General features: G+C 31.1%; 2 protein-coding genes across 2 annotated transcripts; both read left to right on the forward strand.

Annotated features, from left to right (window-relative positions):
- Positions 1 to 1,703: 1,703 nt before the first annotated feature.
- LOC108210651 (galactinol synthase 1) lies at positions 1,704 to 3,451 on the forward strand. Its single transcript, XM_017382032.2, has 4 exons — positions 1,704 to 2,188; positions 2,479 to 2,793; positions 2,877 to 3,011; positions 3,109 to 3,451. The coding sequence occupies exons 1-4, from the start codon at positions 1,853 to 1,855 to the stop codon at positions 3,331 to 3,333; spliced, it is 1,011 nt and encodes a 336-aa protein (XP_017237521.1). The 5' UTR covers positions 1,704 to 1,852; the 3' UTR covers positions 3,334 to 3,451.
- A 9,497-nt stretch (positions 3,452 to 12,948) lies between these two features.
- Positions 12,949 to 14,516, forward strand: LOC108215254 (galactinol synthase 1). The gene is made up of 4 exons (XM_017387673.2): positions 12,949 to 13,396; positions 13,542 to 13,856; positions 13,945 to 14,079; positions 14,178 to 14,516. The coding sequence occupies exons 1-4, from the start codon at positions 13,058 to 13,060 to the stop codon at positions 14,349 to 14,351; spliced, it is 963 nt and encodes a 320-aa protein (XP_017243162.1). The 5' UTR covers positions 12,949 to 13,057; the 3' UTR covers positions 14,352 to 14,516.
- Positions 14,517 to 20,119: the final 5,603 nt, after the last annotated feature.

Here is a 20,119-nt window from a genome sequence, read left to right on the forward strand (position 1 = left end):
TTTTATACATATTTCTTAACCTCCGTGTCCTCGATAAGAAATGGGTGGGACGGAGGAAGTATCTTATTAAATTTAATAAATGTATATTTTCGAGATATATATGTATAAAATCTCTTTTAACTTATAATTTAATTGCAATACTCATGGTGCATGTTCGGCAATAGTAAATAAGTACTTCTTTCGTTAAGTTAATTTTTATTTTTCTTGACACGTTAGAATTATTTTTAAGAAGTGACAGCTTGCTTATTTCCCAAACATTTTAATCACTTATAAGTCGTAACTTGCTTCTAACTTCTACTCCACTTTTTTATTTTAAGCCAGAAGCATTTATTTTAAACTCACCCAAACGGCCCCAATATAACAGTCACCCCATCAATAGAATTATATCGCCAACAAATATATTTGTTTTAATTTTTTTTAGAACTCAGGCAATATAATTTATGAAACACCTTTGTAAAATTCCTATCATGTTTCAGGATTCAAATAAAATAAGGGTTTATATGGATATTATTAGCCAAATCCATATTATCCATATTTTTACCATTATTAATAAGTGAATTTTTTTTTCTGTGGAATATCACACATATCAAATACCAACATATCGAAATATAGTCATCATGATATTTTCTTTTTGTTTAATAATAATTATTGTTATATTATTATGAAAAAACTTTCATAGTGATAGAGAATTTCATAATGTAACGACTATTACATCAATAAAATTATATTGTCAATAACATTATTTGTTTTAATTTTTAAAATCTCCAACAATTTAATTTAGAAAATTATATCGTCAACAAAAATATTTGCTTGAATTTTGAAACTCAAATAATTTAATTTATGAGTAACTTTATAAAATTCATATCATATTTTTAGAATTCAAATAAACGAGCATGACAAACGCAAACTCTCCTGAGAATATGTCCTCTGCTACTATTATAATAGTTGCCCATGTTATCGCATATAATAGAAGGATCAAAACACAAGAATTTGTGAAAAGAATTTGATAAGAAATTAATTGGAATTAAAATAATTTAACTTTAAATGTTTTTAGACTTCCATATTAACCACTACTAGATTAATAAAAACTTCAACTAACATTAGATAGAATATAGTTGTTGTTAAATGTTTATTCATATCTTATAAAATCAAAATCACATAATGGTTTTATTAAAATAAAATCTTTCATCCCACCTTTCATTCTGAAATATATTCTTTTTATAATATGTAAATTTTTTAAAAATATTCAGAATGTTTTGACATCTAAGCAATGATAATGTAAATAAATATATTAAGAAGATGATAATATAACCAAGTAAAACATATTATAATTATAATAGAAAGTACAGTGGAAATGAAAATTATTTAAACTTGGTCGTAAGCTAGTAATATGATCTTAAAATATTGATTGCTGTATCTTGTAAGATTAAAACATAAAAGTGATTATATTATATTATATTTTCATGGATTTTTTTTTTGACGGAAATATTATATCCTCATGGATAAGACGAGTAGATTTGGTAAACTTAAAAGAGCGTTGACAAGTCAAAGAAGACACGTGTCAGAAAAACAGATAACATTAGTGTCAATGCTGTCCTATTTCCACGAAATAAAAGAAAAGGAAAAATGAGCAGCAGTTTGGTTGCCTCCAGAAGCTTATAGTACCCATCTAATGACTCCTACATATATTATTATTTTATTCGAGCATAACCCATTTTTTTTATTATAAATAAAGCCCTTCTTACCACCTTCACAACACAAACAAATTCTCGAACTTACTAGCCAAGTACTTTCAAAACCTAGTAATCTGCTGTCTGAAGAAAAACACAAACACAAAAACATATTTATATCAATGGCACCAGTTATGAATCAATCCAACGGGAGCTTCAGGAAGTCGAAGGCTGTTGAGGCCGGCAAAAAGAAAGCGTTCGTGACGTTCTTGGGAGGTGGCGGTGACTATGTGAAGGGTGTGGTTGGGCTGGCTAAGGGACTGAGGCAAGTTAACTCAGCCTACCCTCTTGTGGTGGCTGTGCTGCCTGATGTTCCGCAAGAGCACCGCCTTCTGATGGTGCAGAGTGGGTGCATTCTGAAAGATATTGACTGGGTGCAGCCACCGAAGATTGACAAGTCGATAGGGTGGGCTCATGAGCATTTTGCCATCAACTACTCCAAGCTTCGCATCTTCCAGGTAATTTAAGTTGACGCTACTTGAGGATAATTTAAGTGCATCTATTTAGTTTTTGGTTTGTTCAGTTGGATATGGTCAAGCGGTTAGAATTTTGGTCAAGTGGTCGGTTTGATAAGTTCTTTAAAAAACAAGTTATTTATGAGAAAAAATATATGTTACATGTTTTGACTTTTTGGGAAGTATCTGTCAACGTGGAAGATCCGAGGCCTTTTATCCTTTTCCAACAGATTTGGAAATAATAAGTCGGTGGCGTCTAATTTTTGATATAATTTTTATTTATTTTGGTGCAGTTCGAGGAGTATAGCAAGATGGTATACTTGGATGGGGATATTCAAGTATACGGCAACGTGGACGAGCTGTTTGACTTGCCGAATGGCCATTTGTATGGCGTTTTGGATTGTTTCTGTGAGTGGCATCATTCCCCGCAGTACAAGATTGGCTACTGCCAACAGTGCCCTGATAGAGTGCAGTGGCCAGCCGAATTGGGTCAGCCTCCTTCCTCTTATTTCAATGCTGGAATGTTCGTGTTCGAGCCGAGTCAAGCCACTTATGATGATATGATGCACACTATCAAAATCACTCCTCCTTCGGCCTTCGCTGAACAGGTATAACATCAAATTTGTTGACATATTAGCCTATCGTAACTATCAAGTGACCAGTTATTCTAAAATCTCGAAATTACGTGCAGGACTTGTTGAACATGTACTTCAGGGGAATTTTCAAGCCGATTCCAAATATTTACAATCTTTTAGTTCCAATGTTGTGGACTCATCCGGAGAATGTGGAGCTTGAGAAAGTGAAAGTTGTTCATTTTTGCGCAAATGTAAGATACCGATTACCATGTGTTGATTCGGTTCTTTGATATTCAACAAATTCGCCTCGTTAATTACTTAAACTAATATGTGTTGTACTAATGACAGGGCTCGAAGCCGTGGAGATACACTGGAAAGGATGAGCATATGGACAGGGAAGATGTGAAGATGCTCGTGAAGAAATGGTGGGACATTTACAACGACGAGTCGTTAAGCTACAAGAAGCCATTGGCAGCGAACGTCGGAGTTAAGGTTCCGAAAGATCTTTCGGACAAGGAGAAGAGAGGCTTGCGTCCTATGGTCACTGGTGTAGTTAAGGTTCCTGCTTCGTAGTGCTGCAACTTAAGTTGTGTAATAAGGCGAGTAATTAGTAGCTTGCGGTGTGTATCGATTTTTCAGTTTGGTTGTATATGTTTGAATTCTTATTTATATAATATTCAGAATTTGTATACTTTCTTCTTTTTATACGACAACCGAAAATGTATTGTCATTTACGAACTTAATTTGAATGTGGAAAATAATTTGATAAGGAAATAGGAGAAAGACGAATGCAACCGAACCCATTTCAATTTTCATTCAGATTCAGATTATTTTTCACCAAAATTTGAATATACAATTTACAAAGAACTACAGCGAGAGTCCAATCCAAACTATTTATCACACTCACATCCATGATCCAAATTTAAGTACACATTTTTATCTTGTAAATATGAAAAAGCAGCAACTGTGGTAGCTGTCAAGGGATCCACAACAGGGGAGTGCAGCGGGCCATCCCAGACTCCATAGTCCATCAACTAGTTCAGGAAAACAACACAAAAATGGAGTCCACCAAGAAAGGCAAAATTCATAACCACAAAAGAGGAGGAAGCTGCTGGGCCATATTAAGCTAAACACCACAACTACCACTCAACACTCAATAGTAAGCGGCCTACGTTGATATAAATTACCGCATCAATTCTCAACTAACTCGTCCACACTTTGACTGTTTGACACGAAAACTTTTTGGGTCGTTTGGGTTAACTTAAAAGAAGTGATTTCTTGCTTAAATTAAATAAGTGAAGTAGAAGTGAGGAATAAATAAGTTAATAAAGTGTTTGGAAAAGAAGTAAAAGCTGGGAAAAAGAAGCTAATATTTTCGGCTTCTTAAAAGTACTTTTACTTATTTACACAGACGGGTCAAGAGAAGTATAAGTCAAAAGCAGCTTCAGCTTCTGTCAAACAAACAGCTCCTTTATCTTCTGATACTGAAGCTACATGGATGTTCCAGATTACACTAAATTTTCCACAGAGCACATTTTTATGCCGCAACAACATCCTCGGCTACAGAGGTTCCCACAAAGGATGAATTTTGATTCACTTAGATAAGGTAAATTACTCTGGATTTGTACGTGTGGACTATTCTCGAAAAACAAGTGCAGGTCCCTTGATGTAGGTACGTGTCACTTACTCACTTGTTATGGAGACGTGGAGTACGAGGTGGATTGAATAAGAGACACGTGTGTTCTACTGATAACATTTTTTATTTTAAAATTTTTGGATGATGAAAATATTTTCAGAAAATTTGAAAATATACAGACATGCTTGATGTCATCGAAGCAATCAATCAACCTGCATCTTGAATCTATCAATTGGATCCTCATAATGTAACAGTTCTTCTGTCCCAATTATTCTTTTTACACTTTTTTCTGAAAAATTGAAATGCCTCATCTTTCAAAATTTATTAAATAGAATAAAATTTTATAATATAAAAATCAACTATCTCATTAATTTTCTTCATTATACTTACTTTATATATTAAATATCAACCGGTCACATTATTATCATCACTTTTTTATTTTTTATTTTTATATGATATAAATATTTAACTTTCATGTTTAATTCAAATATAAATATTTTGAAGGAGTACAACTTATTTTGGACCAGATGAATTAGAACATTCAAATCAGTACGTATCAGCAGACTTAAATTGTGAAGTTTAAGCATAACTAGTGTGTGGAATCAACATCTACGACCATGACTTTTAAAATGTTGCATGAAATCAAGAAGGTAATATTAATGACTTGCAGGATATTTAAAATAAAATAATAAAAATAAAAATGATTTATGGATAACATGTGTCTTATGATTAATTTTTATCAGAACAAATTTAAAAAATTTAAGACATTAAAAAGATATTTCAAATTAATTTTTGGCTTGAAATCAATTTCTATTTTATTTTTAACTTTAAACCGACATATGACTTATTATCTAAACAAATATTTTTTAATTTAAAGTCAAAAATATTTAGAGCCTGGACTTTTCAGACAAACATGCTCATAGCAAGAAGCCAAGAGCACGGGGCACGTGCCCTCCTAAATTTGTTTTTTTATATTTTTAATCATTCTAAATTTTAAAAAATTATAGAAACACTTCTATAAAATTTGAAAATATTCAAATGTTTTCTGAAAAATTGCTTAGTGCCTCCTAAAATTTTGTGTTAACATCCGCCTGTGACTCTGGGTAAGTGGTAACAGCAACAAACTCATGGATTAGACTTGTAGAAAAATATCGAATTTCAGGCGAACACTTGGAATCACGCATACTCGATCACACACTTTGCTCAATAGAGTTACAACTAAGTAACGACATTGTGTAACAACAACAATGTCGTTATGACGGAGCAACAGGGGCTAGTACTCACCTTCACTGCACATATCTTGTATTACCTCCGTCCTATCAAATTTTTTGCAGTTTTTTTTAGACGTCGTTAATTTTTTTACATTATAAAATTTTTCTAAGATAATTAATGGGTCTCACAACTTTCTCACTTTTCCTTTGTTTTAATACTATTTCTATTTTTATATATTAAGAATCAATGGACTCCAACACTTCACCTACTTTTTTTTTATTTTTCCACTGTTTTATACATATTTTTTAATCTTCATGCTCAAACCCAATGTAAACAATTAGTTGAGATGGAGGGAGTATTTTTTTCTTTTTCTTTGCCAAATGTGAGCCAGTTTTTTCATTATAAATAGAGCTCAATCTTACCCAACTTCAGTAACTAAAACAAAGTCAAGTACTCGAATTGTATGCCCTATAGCTTCAATATCTTTTGATTTACTCTTAAATTCTGAGAGTACTTCCATCTATATATACCAAAAACAATGGCACCAGAGCAGAACCATGCTAACGGCATCAATGCAGTGTCGAAGAGTGCTGAAAAACGAGAAAAGAAGGCTTTTGTGACATTCTTGGTACGTTAAACAACTTCTGACTTTAAAGTTTCCCCTGTCTTTATAAGTAGCTGCAGTGATTTTTGCCTTGAGAGCAGTTCGTTTAATAAAACTGGGTCACGTTTTGTTATCTATGGAGTAGCATATTTGAGTACTATCCGTTTGTTACACGCCGATAGTGTCTACAAAGCATAAGTAATTATGCAACAGATTATAAAAACTGCAACCAAAATTTACTTGTGACATTGTTTATTAGCTTATTTGCTTTGGTTGTAAACTTGCATAATGCAATACATTTACTGGTGCAGCTTGAGGACTACATCAAGATGGTATACTTAGATGGGGATATTCAAGTATACGGCAACGTGGACGAACTGTTTGACTTGCTGAATGGTCATTTGTATGGTGCTTTGGATTGTTTCTGCGAGCGGAGACAAGTTCAGGGAGGCACGTGTCAGAAAACCAGATAATATTAGTGTCAATGCTTTCGTATCTGATGAAATTAAAGAAAAGGAAAAATGAGCAGCAGTTTGGTTGCCTCCAGAAACTTATCGACTATAGTACTCATCTAAAAGCTCCTGCGTACACCATCTATCCCTGTCCTTTTTGATTTTTTGCGATCAAAATAACAAATTTTGACTGCAATTTACATATATAAAATAACTAAAAAAAATTATGAAAAATATATTACTAGAATCTACACCGATTCTACTTTAAAATGTATTTTTTCAATTTTAAAGATTATGTAAGAATAATTACTAATTATCGGTCAAAATTTATTCAATTTGATCATAAAAAATCAAACAAAACAGATAAATTAGGACTAAGGGAGTATAGTATTATTTTATTAGAGCCTGAGCCATTTGTTTGATTATAAATACATCCCTTCTCAATTCTTATCACATTCAAAACACAAACAAATTCTGGAACTTACGAGCACGATTGGATAGCCCAGTGGTGGGTTTATCCTCTGTTGACCCGGGGCACCCGGGTTCGACTCTGGCTCACCCCGAGAATTATTAGAACAGATACTAAGTTGTAAGGCATATAAGCCTGCATTGTCAAAAAAAAAAAAAAAATCTGGAACTTACTAGCCAAGTATTTTCAAAACCTATAGTAATCTGCTCTGTCCCAAAAACACACAAACACACCGCAATCACATCAACACCCTCGGGCTACAAAAGTTCCCACAAAGAATGAATTTAGACTCAACACCCTCGGGAATGAATTTAGACTCACTTGATAAGGTAAATTATTCTATATTAATAATTTAATAATTGTGGACTATTCCAGAAAAGCAAGTGCATGTCACTTACTATAGGTACGTGTCACTTACTATAGCTATGCGTAGGTGGAGTTGGGGTTGGATCGAACAAGAGTCACGTGTTTTAATTATATTATTATTTTTATTATTATTTTTGTTTTAAGATATGTAGATTATAGTAATATTTTCAGTAAAATTGAAGATATAGAGATATGCTTAATGTCATCGAAGCAATCAACCTGCATCTCGAATCTATCAATTGGGTCCTGATAATGTAATACTTCTTTTATCCCAATTATTTTTTTTACACTTTTTTCTGGAAAATTGAGATGCCTCATCTTTCAAAATTTATTAACTAAAATAAAATTTTATAATATAAAAATCAACTATCTCATTAATTTTCTTCATTATACTTATCTTATATATTAAATATCAACCGGTCCCATTATTATCATTACTTTTCTATTTTTTTTATTTTTATTTGATATAAATATTTAACTTTCGTGTCTAATTTAAATATAAATATTTTGAATGAGAACAAAGGGAGCACAACTTATTTTGGACCAGATGAATTAGAGCATTTAAATCAGACCTAACTTGTGTAGTTTAAGCATAACAAACAGATGTAGTGTGTGGAATCCCCCTAACTTTTAAAATGTTTGTCTGAAATCAACAAGAAGGTAATATAAATGTAAGCATAGCAAACAATTTTTTAATGTGTATATGGGCACACTAATATTATTATAGTAAATTTTATTGATTTCAATCACATTAACAATAATGATTTGTCTATACACATAAATTTTTACTAATAATAATTTATATTTAAATAATCAAATAATTATTAATGTGTAGTCATGAACACATACTAGAATGACCCTTCCCAAAAAAATAAAAGATTGACACAATAAAATAACACCGCGCACAAAAATAACGTCTTACCGTTAATATTATGAACTAACATGTAATTTTACTGAAACATTTTTTTTAAAATTATAAGAAACTAAAGTATAGATAATTAAATTTTGATAAAAATAAGAGATAACAAATTTGTAATCACTTCTAAATTAATAAATTATATATGAAATAACACATTAATTATATACAAAAATACAAAATTCATTCACAAAGCTATATGACCGAAATATACGAAGGGCCCATTTGGCTGATTAATACAAGCTTTTTGGTTAAGTTTAAAATAAGTGTTTCTTCCTTAATATAAAAAGATGAAGTATAAGTTAGAAAAAAGTTAATACTTATAAGTGATTAAAGTGTTTAAGAAAAAAGTAGAAGCCTTCAAACAAAAACTAATATTCTCAACTTTTTATAAGTATTTCTTGACTTTTTACACAAACAGTATGAATAAGTGCTTATAACTTGTAAACAAGAAACAAGGCTTTTAACCCGACCAAACACCTCTATAACTTATGAATGTAACTTATTGTGATAAGATTGACAATTTAACATATTTGTTTGGATAATTTTGATTTATTAATAATTTATAGGTTATCTAAAATAAAATTGATTTATGAGAAATTTGTATCTTATGACTAATTTTTATCATAACAAATTTAATAAAATTAAATCACTAAAAATATATTTCAAATTAACTTTTAACTTTAAATCGATATCTGTTTTATTTCTAATTTTAACTGACTTGTGACTTATTATATAAATAAATATTTTTTAATTTAAAATCAGAAATATTATGAGCTGGACTTTTTATCCAGACAAAAATACTCATAGCAAGAAATCTGAGTAACTAGCTTATAACCCGTGTAATGCACGGACGGTTATAATATTTTTTATTTTAGTGTATATATTTTAAGTTTAACTAATTTTATTTTGAAAATAAAATGTGATAGAGTAATATGGTTACATCATTTTTTTATTTAACAGTTGTATAAATTCTTAATAGTTAAGTTCGTCTAATTGCTAATTAAAAATTAGGTCGAATATACATATTTTAATTATTATGTTAAATATGTTTTTTACATGTTATAATTTAAAGAGACTTATAAATGTAGATATAAACCAACCAATCAATCTTTTAATATTTCGTTATTAATAATTAATAATATAATATGAAACATATTATAAATTAAAGCGAATAGTAAATCCAAATACCAACCTAATTTTTAATAGATAATAAAAATATATATTATAAATTAAGGAGATCAGTGAGTTAAATACCAACCGGCTCACCAAACTTGAAAGATCGATCTATTGACCGACCAACTGAACTTTTCAGGTTTCGGCTTTAATAATATGTAATATATAGTATAATATAGATTGATAAATTACTTTTAAAGTGAGATCATTAGAGAATTTAAAAGTAATGTTAATGTATTTTGGTTGAAAAATTTCACCCGTTACTTATTAATAATTATATATATAATATATATTATATTTATATATACATGTTGCCTGTGTTAATGGTAGAAAATCGTCTTTTTAGTTAGAAAATCTGAAAAGGATAATATGTTTTAATTAAAAAGGTAATTACTATGTTTCTCGATGTTATGTTACCACAATTGAGATTTTTTAGTTAGAAAATATAAAAAGATAATATATTTTAATTAAAAGGAATAATTGATTATATAGATATACTCATATTTCGGCCCAGGTATCGACAAAATCTAAAAAAGATAATATGTTTTAATTAAAAAGATAATTACTATGTTACTCGATATTATTTTAGAAGATTGAGATTTTTTTATTGAAAATTATAAAAAAAATAATATATTTTGTGTCAAAGGAATAATTAGTTATATAGATAGATCCATATTTCGGCCCAAGTACCGACCAACTGATCGACCGACCCACCAGTCAAACTTTTATCATATCCGTTTTAATAGTATAGTATATATAGATAGCAACAATTTGCTCAACAGAATGACAAAGTATAGTATATATATTTCGAATAGTATATTTGGAATTTGATAGTATAATATATTTCGAATTTAATAGTATAGTATGGGCCTGTTTGGGAATGAGAATCAAATTCTGCTTCTGCCTTCTGTTTTTCTGGACCCGTTTGTGTAAAGAAGTAGAAGCACTTTTAAGAAGCTGAGAATACTAGCTTCTCTCTCACAGTTTCTGCTTCTTTTTCAAACACTTTATTAACTTTTTTACTTCTCACTTCCACTCTCTTAAGGACAAAATCACTTTTTTTAAGTTTGGCTAAACGGCCCCTATATTTCAAATTTAAGGCAGTATATTTGGAATCACGCGCATTTATCACACAATTTGCTCAAACAGAATTACAAGTAGACAACAATGTCGTTATGACGGAGCGGGGGCAGTGGCATATATCTTCTACATTTTTAATAAAAAAATTATTTTATCCTATAATTGTGGAACCGGATTTTCCCGATAAAATATATCTGGTTCCCGTCGGACTAAAATTTTAGCTCTGTCCAACCATAAAACATAGTAAAGTATTTGGTATAACACCATTAACCTAAATTTTTACTCCTTTGTTGTAACTCACATAACACGTGAAATAAGTGGGAGTTCAGATTCTTCAATTAGTCATGCTCTGGTAACTAAATTTGTTGAGAAAGCAGATTAAAGGTAGAAGAATAATAAAGAAAGAGATTAAGAATCTAATACGTAAATTTAGATAACTATATTATTTTATGTGGGGTTTACTAGCAACTAGCAAATAGAAACTATTATTTTAAGTTGATAATATCATCATTTAAGTATGTATCACGTTTTCGCAACTTAAAATATTGTCAAAAGAATAATCACCACCCAAATTAAAAGGATATCGCACCATTCCCACCATTTAAGCAGTTCCGACTTCCAAACATACGAGCGTGTGGACCTCGAGCTGTCGAGCATGCATGTTAGCTTTCTGTTTTCTTATATGGATATTTTTGTGGGAATAATAATGCGGAATAAATTAAAGTCGAGTTAATATTAATAACAGCAATAGAATAACTTATGTATCTGTTAATAGTATTCCCTAATTAAATTTTAATTCTGAATTAAAAGTTCATATCAAACAAATTTTCCGCCAGTAGTATAAAAACTTACGTACTCCTTCCGTTTTCGTAATTTCTTTACAATATTTTTACATTACATTCATATATATTCTATATCAGATAAAATTTTATAAAAAAATTTCTAAACTTTTTTTGTTGATATACATATTAAAATAATAAAATTTTATTCTAGAAAAATTTCTATATTATTTATAAAAATATAATTTATAAAAATTTTAAAATATGTGATAAACCATTATTTTCAATTAAATAATGGAACGAGTATTAGGTAAACAACTACTCCTTCTGTTTGTCCACTCCTGTGGACTAAAAAACATCAACTTTCAATAGAGTATAGTTAATATTTGTATTTTTCAAGATGAGATTTATATCACATGTTATTTTTTTTTTGACAGATATACCATGTTACTTAATTATATTTACTACATCAAATATATCAATGTAATAAATATAATAATAAATGTGAGTTCTTTTGACAAAAGTTAGTTTTTCTTAATATGCCTAATTTATTCAAAAATAGACATGTATTATAAAACAGAATGAATATTAAGTAAACAATCACGGAACAAGTATCAAGTAGCCTCAAGGCCGTGACTTCCTGAGTTCCTGAAGCAATAGGTTTCACGGATCTGAAAATCTCATCAAAGGAAATTTCACATACTTATATTTCACATGAATTTCATACATTCAATACAAGCATTTAATGTAATTACATACACACACATTTAATATAGCAAACATATTTAATACACACACATTTAATGCAAAGAAATGAAAATCACTTACTTGAAATGTTTGTAAGTAATAATTCTTCCCCACTTTAACTCCTTTCTTCTCCTTTGTTTTTTATTTCAAGTGAATATGAGAGCTCACTACTAGCTAAAAGTGATATAAACGCTGCAGGTTAAAACCGACTGACCAATCGGTCGGTTTTAGTACCAAACAAAAAAACGACGCCGTTTTAAGGGGCTGACGCACATATATTTTTATTTAAATTGATTTTTAATTATTTTTCCACAGACAACAAAACCGACCACAGATAACGGTCGGTTATAACGTTGCCAGGTCATACATATAATTAACCGTTGTCCACGGTCGGTTTTATTTGTTGTCACGTCACCCAGATCGTCGTCGTTTTGTGATTTCGGCCAGATAAAACAGACCACGCGACCGTCGGTCGGTTTTAGTTGCGACGGTCGGTTTTGTGCGGTCGATTTTGACCTGTTTTCTTGTAGTGTCTGGTCTCCAATTTCATATAGTCTGCTGTCTCCTGAAAGTTATAGCAGCTGATACTGTAACTAACTAGTGCTATTTAGTAAACGGCCAGTCGTTCCTTATTTGACAATAAACGTGCCAATTTATCAAAAGAAACGTGCCAATGTGGAGTATTCTTTTCTTTTTCTTTGCCAAAATTAAGAGCCAAAATTTTCATTATAAATAGAGCTCAATCTTACCACACTAACCAAAACAAAGTCAAGTACTCGAATTGTATGCCCTATAGCTTCAATATCTTTTGATTTTCTCTTAAATTCTGAGAGTACTTGCCTCTATATATATCAAAAACAATGGCACCAGAGCAGAACCATCCTAATGGCATCAATGCAGTGTCGAAGAGTGCTGAAAAAGGAGAGAAGAAGGCGTTTGTGACGTTCTTGGGAGGGAGTGGTGACTATGTGAAAGGCGTGGTTGGACTCGCCAAGGGCCTGAGGGAAGTGAACTCAGCCTACCCTCTTGTGGTGGCCGTTTTGCCTGATGTTCCCCCTGAGCACCGCCTTTTGATGGTGAAGAATGGCTGCATTCTCAAAGACATTGACTGGGTTCAGGCACCCGAAATGGACAAATCAAAAGTAGGCTGGGCTCATGAGCACTTCGCCATTAACTACTCCAAGCTTCGTATTTTCGAGGTACGTTAAACAACTTCTGACTTCGTATTATGCAATATTGCAATAACTTATAAATCGTGCAACAAAATTTACTTGCGGCATTGCTTATTAGCTTATTTGCTTTGGCTTTAAACTTATATTTATGATCCAATACAATACTGTGCAGCTCGAGGAGTACTGCAAGATGGTATACTTAGATGGGGATATTCAAGTATACGGCAACGTGGACGAACTTTTTGACTTGCCGAATGGCCATTTGTATGGTGTTTTGGATTGTTTCTGTGAGTGGCATCATTCTCCTCAGTACAAGATTGGCTACTGCCAACAGTGCCCCGATAGGGTGCAGTGGCCAGCCGAATTGGCACAAGCTCCGTCCTCTTATTTCAATGCTGGAATGTTCGTGTTCGAGCCGAGTCAAGCCACTTATGATGATCTGATCAACACTATCAAAATCACTCCTCCCTCGTCCTTCGCTGAACAGGTATAACATAAAATTTGTTGACATATTACTCCGACTCGTAATAACAGTTAAGTGACCGGTTGTCCTAAAATCTCGAAATTACGTGCAGGACTTGCTGAACTTGTACTTCAGGGGAATTTTCAAGCCCATTCCGAATATTTACAATCTTTTAGTTCCCATGTTGTGGACTCATCCGGAGAATGTGGAGCTTGATAAAGTGAAAGTTGTGCATTTCTGCGCAAATGTAAGATACCGATTACCCTGTCTCTGATTCGGTTGTTTCTATGAATTTCCACCCGAATGGATTTACTTATACACATATCTGTGCTTTTCCAATGCTAGGGTTCGAAGCCTTGGAGATACACCGGAAAGGATGAACATATGCAGAGGGAAGATGTGAAGATGCTCGTGCAAAAATGGTGGGACATCTATGACGATGATTCGTTCAGCTGCAAGAAGCCACTGGCAGCAAAGGTTCGAGGCAAGCGTGTGCAGACTAGCAGACCACTTAACTGAACTTGTTGTGTCTATAAATTTCGTGTTCCATATATGTTCTAAGTTATAGCATTGTACTAAAGCAAGTGATTAGTAGCTTGCGGTGTGTTTCTTCCATTTTATTGTTTTCCGGTTAAACTGTTTTTTAAACTTTCAACTAATTAAACATCGTTATATGTCTCTTAATCATCTGTTCACGCATCATGTTTGTGGTCTATGTTCATCATCTAAATGCATCTGTAGGAATATAAATATAACAGTTCACAAGATCAGACACTTTACCAAAACAAACGATCATATACGACGGAATACCGTATTGCCTTGCCTATCCTACGGCTACACAAAACGGATTCATGATTATATAGTGAAAATGTGTTTGGAAAATCTTTCCGCTTATGAAACGAGTCGCTAGTTATTTATAGTACTCAAGGACCATGTGTTTGTGGTATTTGCCTTTTGTACATGGAAACTCGTTATAATAATAATTCTATGAAAAACCGTTAGGCCGAGTTCACTTGCATATAATGGAATACGACTAGAATGAAATGAAAATTGTACTCTAAATTGGACGTGATCATTAGATAAATTGTCTATAATTTTCATTCATTTATTTCATTCCAACTATTTAAACTATAAATATAATTATCCACTATGTTATGAAAGGAATATTCATTCCATTTGTTAATCTTGTTTCCCTGTTATCTTCTTTATAAAAAAACTTTAACTCACTCATATTTATTTATTATAGTCTCATACTTTGTTCTTTCTCCATAAAATTATTCTATATATTTAATTGTCATTTCATTTCATCCAAGTCAACGTAACCCTATTTTGTTAGAAAGTTTAAATATTATAACAAAAATTTAAAATAGAAAGATGGCACCTTAGTTTTATTCTAAATTTGAGATGTTTTTGGTTGGGAATATTTTACGAATCAAATAAAAAATGAATTAAAAACTGAGTGTTTACTGTAAGAAGTGGGACTTGATTACAATATTGATACTATATGTGACTCATAATATATTGTTAGGAAAAATAATAAAGATATCAACAACAAATTTATGTTGGAAATTAGTAGAAAAGTTGAGATTTTAAATATGAACGTTTTAAAATTTGGAACATGTGGATTAAATGAAAATCATTTGAATATTGCGTTTGAACTAGTAAAGAAATTTGTGCAAAGAAATATTTAATCATTTTAGAATATAAAAATGTAGTTCGACTGATGTAAAATAATGGGGAAAGGATAAATGTAAAAAAAGAATCACTAAATATACAGGTAATCCAAATTTTGATGTGTCTCGTATTGTATACTCGTGTGTCTTTACTTAAAAAATTTAATCAGTCTAGTAAATGAAAACGGAAAAAGAAAAAAAACAACTACTTAATCAGGCCTCTTGAGAGATTGTGCAGAGAATACTCGAAGTACGTGAACTGTATATTGGTAGATTAATAATAACAACAAAAGATTATAATTGGATTATAAATTTAATTTATTAGTCGAGTGTGATAATGGATTGTTAATACAGATTTACATTTAGAATAAAATTACTATTAGTTTTGGAATTAGGATTCAGAACTCTAAATATTGTTTCTCTTATTCTTTTATATTTTCTTATGAGCACTCAAGTTTTCTTAAGATTTTATCATCAACTTCGCCCTATCATGCTATTGAATTTGGTAGGGTTTTACATACACAAATTAATAGATTTTTGGATTTATAATTTGATTTATATTCTAATTTTGCTATATATAATATAATAGTTCGAAAAAGTGAAAGCTTAATTGCTTATAAAGCAAACATGGTTGAAATCATTGTTCCTCCTGCGCAAGTTTTGAAGTAATAATTGATTGAAGTTGAGAAAGTAAGAAATTTGATGTACGGGGAGAAATGAAAGTGATAATATTATATACGATTTAAAGGAAAAATAACAAAAAGCATTTCTGTGAAGGTATTTGTCGTGTTATCGTGATTTAATTCAGGATATTTGATTTTATACAATATCGAATTTTATTTAAATGAACAATGAGAATGCATCCTTTTATATTAACTCAAGAAAAAAAATAGAAATTATGAAATATTCTCAAAACATATGATAAGTGCAAGACAATAATATTATCGTGTATCTTTTATGTATATTTTTTAAATAATTATAATAGAATCAAATAAAATCAATTTTATAAATATCATAATTTTAACTTACTGTAAATTTTTTTTCGAAATGCAGAATTTACGTTAGACAATCAAAGCATCGTAAATAATGCTCTCCAACACCAATGATGGAGGAGACAAAAATCAATAAAGTTACTATTTAACAAGTGGGCTACTTTGTTGGCATGCTTCTAATTAACTAGACAGAAATGTCTAGGAGATCCCTCATGTGAATGACTCTCTTGCAGCAAATTGTCTACTTCAAGAAAGTTCTCCTTGTCCTTGCAGATTGCTTGCACAGTGAGCATGAAATCACATTCTATCACTACATTCTCTGTTCCCAGCTCCATCACCCACTTTATTGCCTCTAAAACACCACACGCCTATGCTTCAAACACTGAAACCTCTCCTTCCTGACACATACTTCGAGCTCCGTGGAATGCTCCCTCATGGTCTCGTAAGATCATACAATTGAATAATTAGACCTCCCTAAGAATACTGATGCGTCTACATTAACCTTAAATTGATTGACATCTGGAGCTTTCCATTGCATTGCATCACTGATCAGTCTCTGAGCTCTTACATTTGCATGTCCTGTGTTCGTGTTCTGTGCTTCTCGTCACTGAGTTACCTGCTGCAATCTTCAAGTCAACCGAAATATAAACATTTAGGCGGCATTACTTTGTTTAAATATATCGTCTTTTATGTTCCGCATTGCATGCTCCATGCAGGCAGAAGCAGTTCAGATGTACCAAATGCCAATTCAAATCTCTCTTCTACAAAAGAGATACTCTTTTTTGTGTTTTCGCAACAGCCTTTTCGACATTATGAGTTATCTTCGATTTCAAGTATATAATATTGCATCGATCTCCTGACCTTTTGCTCCACGTACGGTGAAACTAATTCGCGAGAAGTTTAATATGGCCGAACTCGAATAATTCTATTTAATCAAGTACCTTATCAAAAATCAAGCTGGACTCTGACTTTCATATATTTGATAAGTCTCAGATTCTGTAAAAAAAAAAAAAAAAAAAAAAAAGATGAGTCTCAGATTCAAATAAATATAAACCAGAACGCGCACATCATTAAGTGTAAACATCCATGTTATTAACTACTTTGGGAAAAATTTGTCCGACTAAGATTGAATATCATGAGTGTATCAAGTGATAAAGGGAAAACTTTACATCTGAGATTCACTGTTCTATACAGAAAACCTTCATTATAAAAAACAGTTTGGTTTAAAAATATTTACGACTTTAAACTGTTCGTTAAAATTAGAAACTAACCTAAATTAAAATATAAGTTAGAAAATGATTAGCTAATTCCAATCAGATTTCGACGGTAGAAAATATTCGTGATTCTTGTAATGGAAGTTAGTTCTATGCACATTTTTTCTATCAACTTATTTTAATTTTATAAATTTTTAAATAAAATTCAATTTCAGCAATAAAATAAATAACTTAAATATCAAAATCAATTATTATTTTTTAATTCACCTATAATTTAAAATTGCTCACATTAAGCCAGTGCAAGGCACAACTCATTATTTTAAACCTATCCGAACGTGTTCTAAATTTATTAATTGAAAAAAGACCCTACTTAGCTAAATACAAAAAATAATTATTAAAGATAATAATGTCATATTAAAGTTATAATAAATATGTACCACACAATTTAAACTTGCATGTACATGCAATATATGTAATATACGTACATATGCGGATACTTCTTTATAGATAAGAAAAACAAGGACATGACGGGAGTCCAATAACCAAGTTGCTGGACGAAAACGAAATATAGAAAACAAGTTGCATAATAATACAAGTGCTGCATTAACTTATTTGATCCATGCTTTCCAAGAAGTTGTGATAAACAAAAATTTGCATGACTGAGCTAGTCGGACGCTCCACACGGATGTCCATATCAATGAGCCTACTCAATTATAGTGCACTTGCTTAGAAATTTGACCTGTCGGACAATAGGCGCGGGACAATAATCTCACGTTTCGAATTGGCCGGTGAATTTTTACCATAAATAAATTCACGTTTGATTTTGCGATGTATGTCTGAGCATGAATAATACAGTAAAGAATTGAATTAAAGTCTATAAGTAGACCCCTTAGAATAGATTCCTCTGAGTATAATATTGGCCAAACAATTTGGTGCTCGTGTGGGGTTACCACACAGATTTGATATTTTATGCTTTCGTTCTGGTTGGTTCTTCTGCATTCTTTCTCTTATTTTAAGTAATGATAATTAATACTCCCTCCGTCCGGATAGGTTATATACATTTGGTGTACACACATAAACCAAGAAAAACTATAAAAAATGAGTAAAGTTAGATGAAAAATGGGTAAAGTGGCGGGACCTATTTATATTTAATTATAGAATTGTGATAGTGGAGGAAAGTTTTGACTGTAATAATGTTTATATTATGATAAAATGAAGATAATGGGAGAAAGTAGTTTGTGTGATAGTATTTTATATTATTAAAAGTTACTATTTTAGGAATGTAGAGAAACGATGAAACATCCAAAAAAAATTGTATAAAAATGATTGGGATAGAGGGAGTATTGTATTTTATATAAGGGGGCTCCCACATTGTTTCACGTGTAAGCATACGCTTGAATAGACATTTTCATCGGTTTTCCATTTTTAACTTGAGAGTGTGAGAGCAATATTGGTCTAGACAAAAAAATAGAGTTGTAATATTTGTCATATAGAGATTTAGTTGATCCATGTAATGTATTTGCTGCCAGATGTGAGATGAATATCTTTTATTTGAAACGGATATATTTTATTGTAAGTTATGTATTACACTTATGTAATTTGAAATATTACTTACAAGATATATATTTAAAACCATTAATTTAATTTTATATCAATATTATTATGTACGTAATAAAGATGAAAATAATATAAAAATTATTTACCAAACTCACATACCTACCCCTAGTGAAAAATTCATAATTCTTGAGTATTAGATTTTCAAATTTTCATCTTTTAAATTACATATAATGGATGAATTTAAAGTGATTAAAAGATATATATGATGAGTAAAACGCCCTTTAACAGGCCGCAAATCATATAGTTTATCATATAGTTTTGGTTCTTGGTGGCAGCCGTTGCATGAATTCTGACCACCTTTTAGTACCATACGTAATTCATAACTGCATCGCCATCTCATGAAGATCCGTGATCTTTGACATTAACTGTACTTGCTCGATCATATGTGTATGGAGTCGGGTGGCCTGGACCAAACCTAGCTAGGTCAGGACTAACTAAACCTAACTCCTATCTTTCAAGAAAATAAACTCTAGGTTTAGTATCCATATAACATATATAGGCATCGCAATTTGAAACGTAATACGTTAACACGAAACGAAACGACACAAAAAAAACGGATATGAGTTTTGATTTTTGATACACAAAACACGAAAGTACACGAACACGAAATTACACAATAGATTTCATATCGGATATGGGTTTTCAGTTTGGATACACGAAATACACGAAAATACACGAAATATTTGTACATAGATTTCATTATATATATATATATATATATATATATATGTTATAATATATTATATATATAATTGTGTTAAATAAATATATATTTATATGAATATGAAGAT

This window comes from Daucus carota, chromosome 1 (assembly GCF_001625215.2).
Source record: "Daucus carota subsp. sativus chromosome 1, DH1 v3.0, whole genome shotgun sequence".
NCBI classification, from domain to species: domain Eukaryota; kingdom Viridiplantae; phylum Streptophyta; class Magnoliopsida; order Apiales; family Apiaceae; genus Daucus; species Daucus carota.

Bases quoted from the DNA above. Each gene is read 5' to 3' on its own strand.
- LOC108210651 (XM_017382032.2), top strand. From the start codon at position 1,853: ATGGCACCAGTTATGAATCAATCCAACGGGAGCTTCAGGAAGTCGAAG. The intron at 2,794-2,876 runs GTATAACATCAA...AATTACGTGCAG, and splicing joins CTTCGGCCTTCGCTGAACAG to GACTTGTTGAACATGTACTT. The intron at 3,012-3,108 runs GTAAGATACCGA...TACTAATGACAG, and splicing joins TTGTTCATTTTTGCGCAAAT to GGCTCGAAGCCGTGGAGATA.
- LOC108215254 (XM_017387673.2), top strand. From the start codon at position 13,058: ATGGCACCAGAGCAGAACCATCCTAATGGCATCAATGCAGTGTCGAAG. The intron at 13,397-13,541 runs GTACGTTAAACA...AATACTGTGCAG, and splicing joins CCAAGCTTCGTATTTTCGAG to CTCGAGGAGTACTGCAAGAT. The intron at 13,857-13,944 runs GTATAACATAAA...AATTACGTGCAG, and splicing joins CCTCGTCCTTCGCTGAACAG to GACTTGCTGAACTTGTACTT.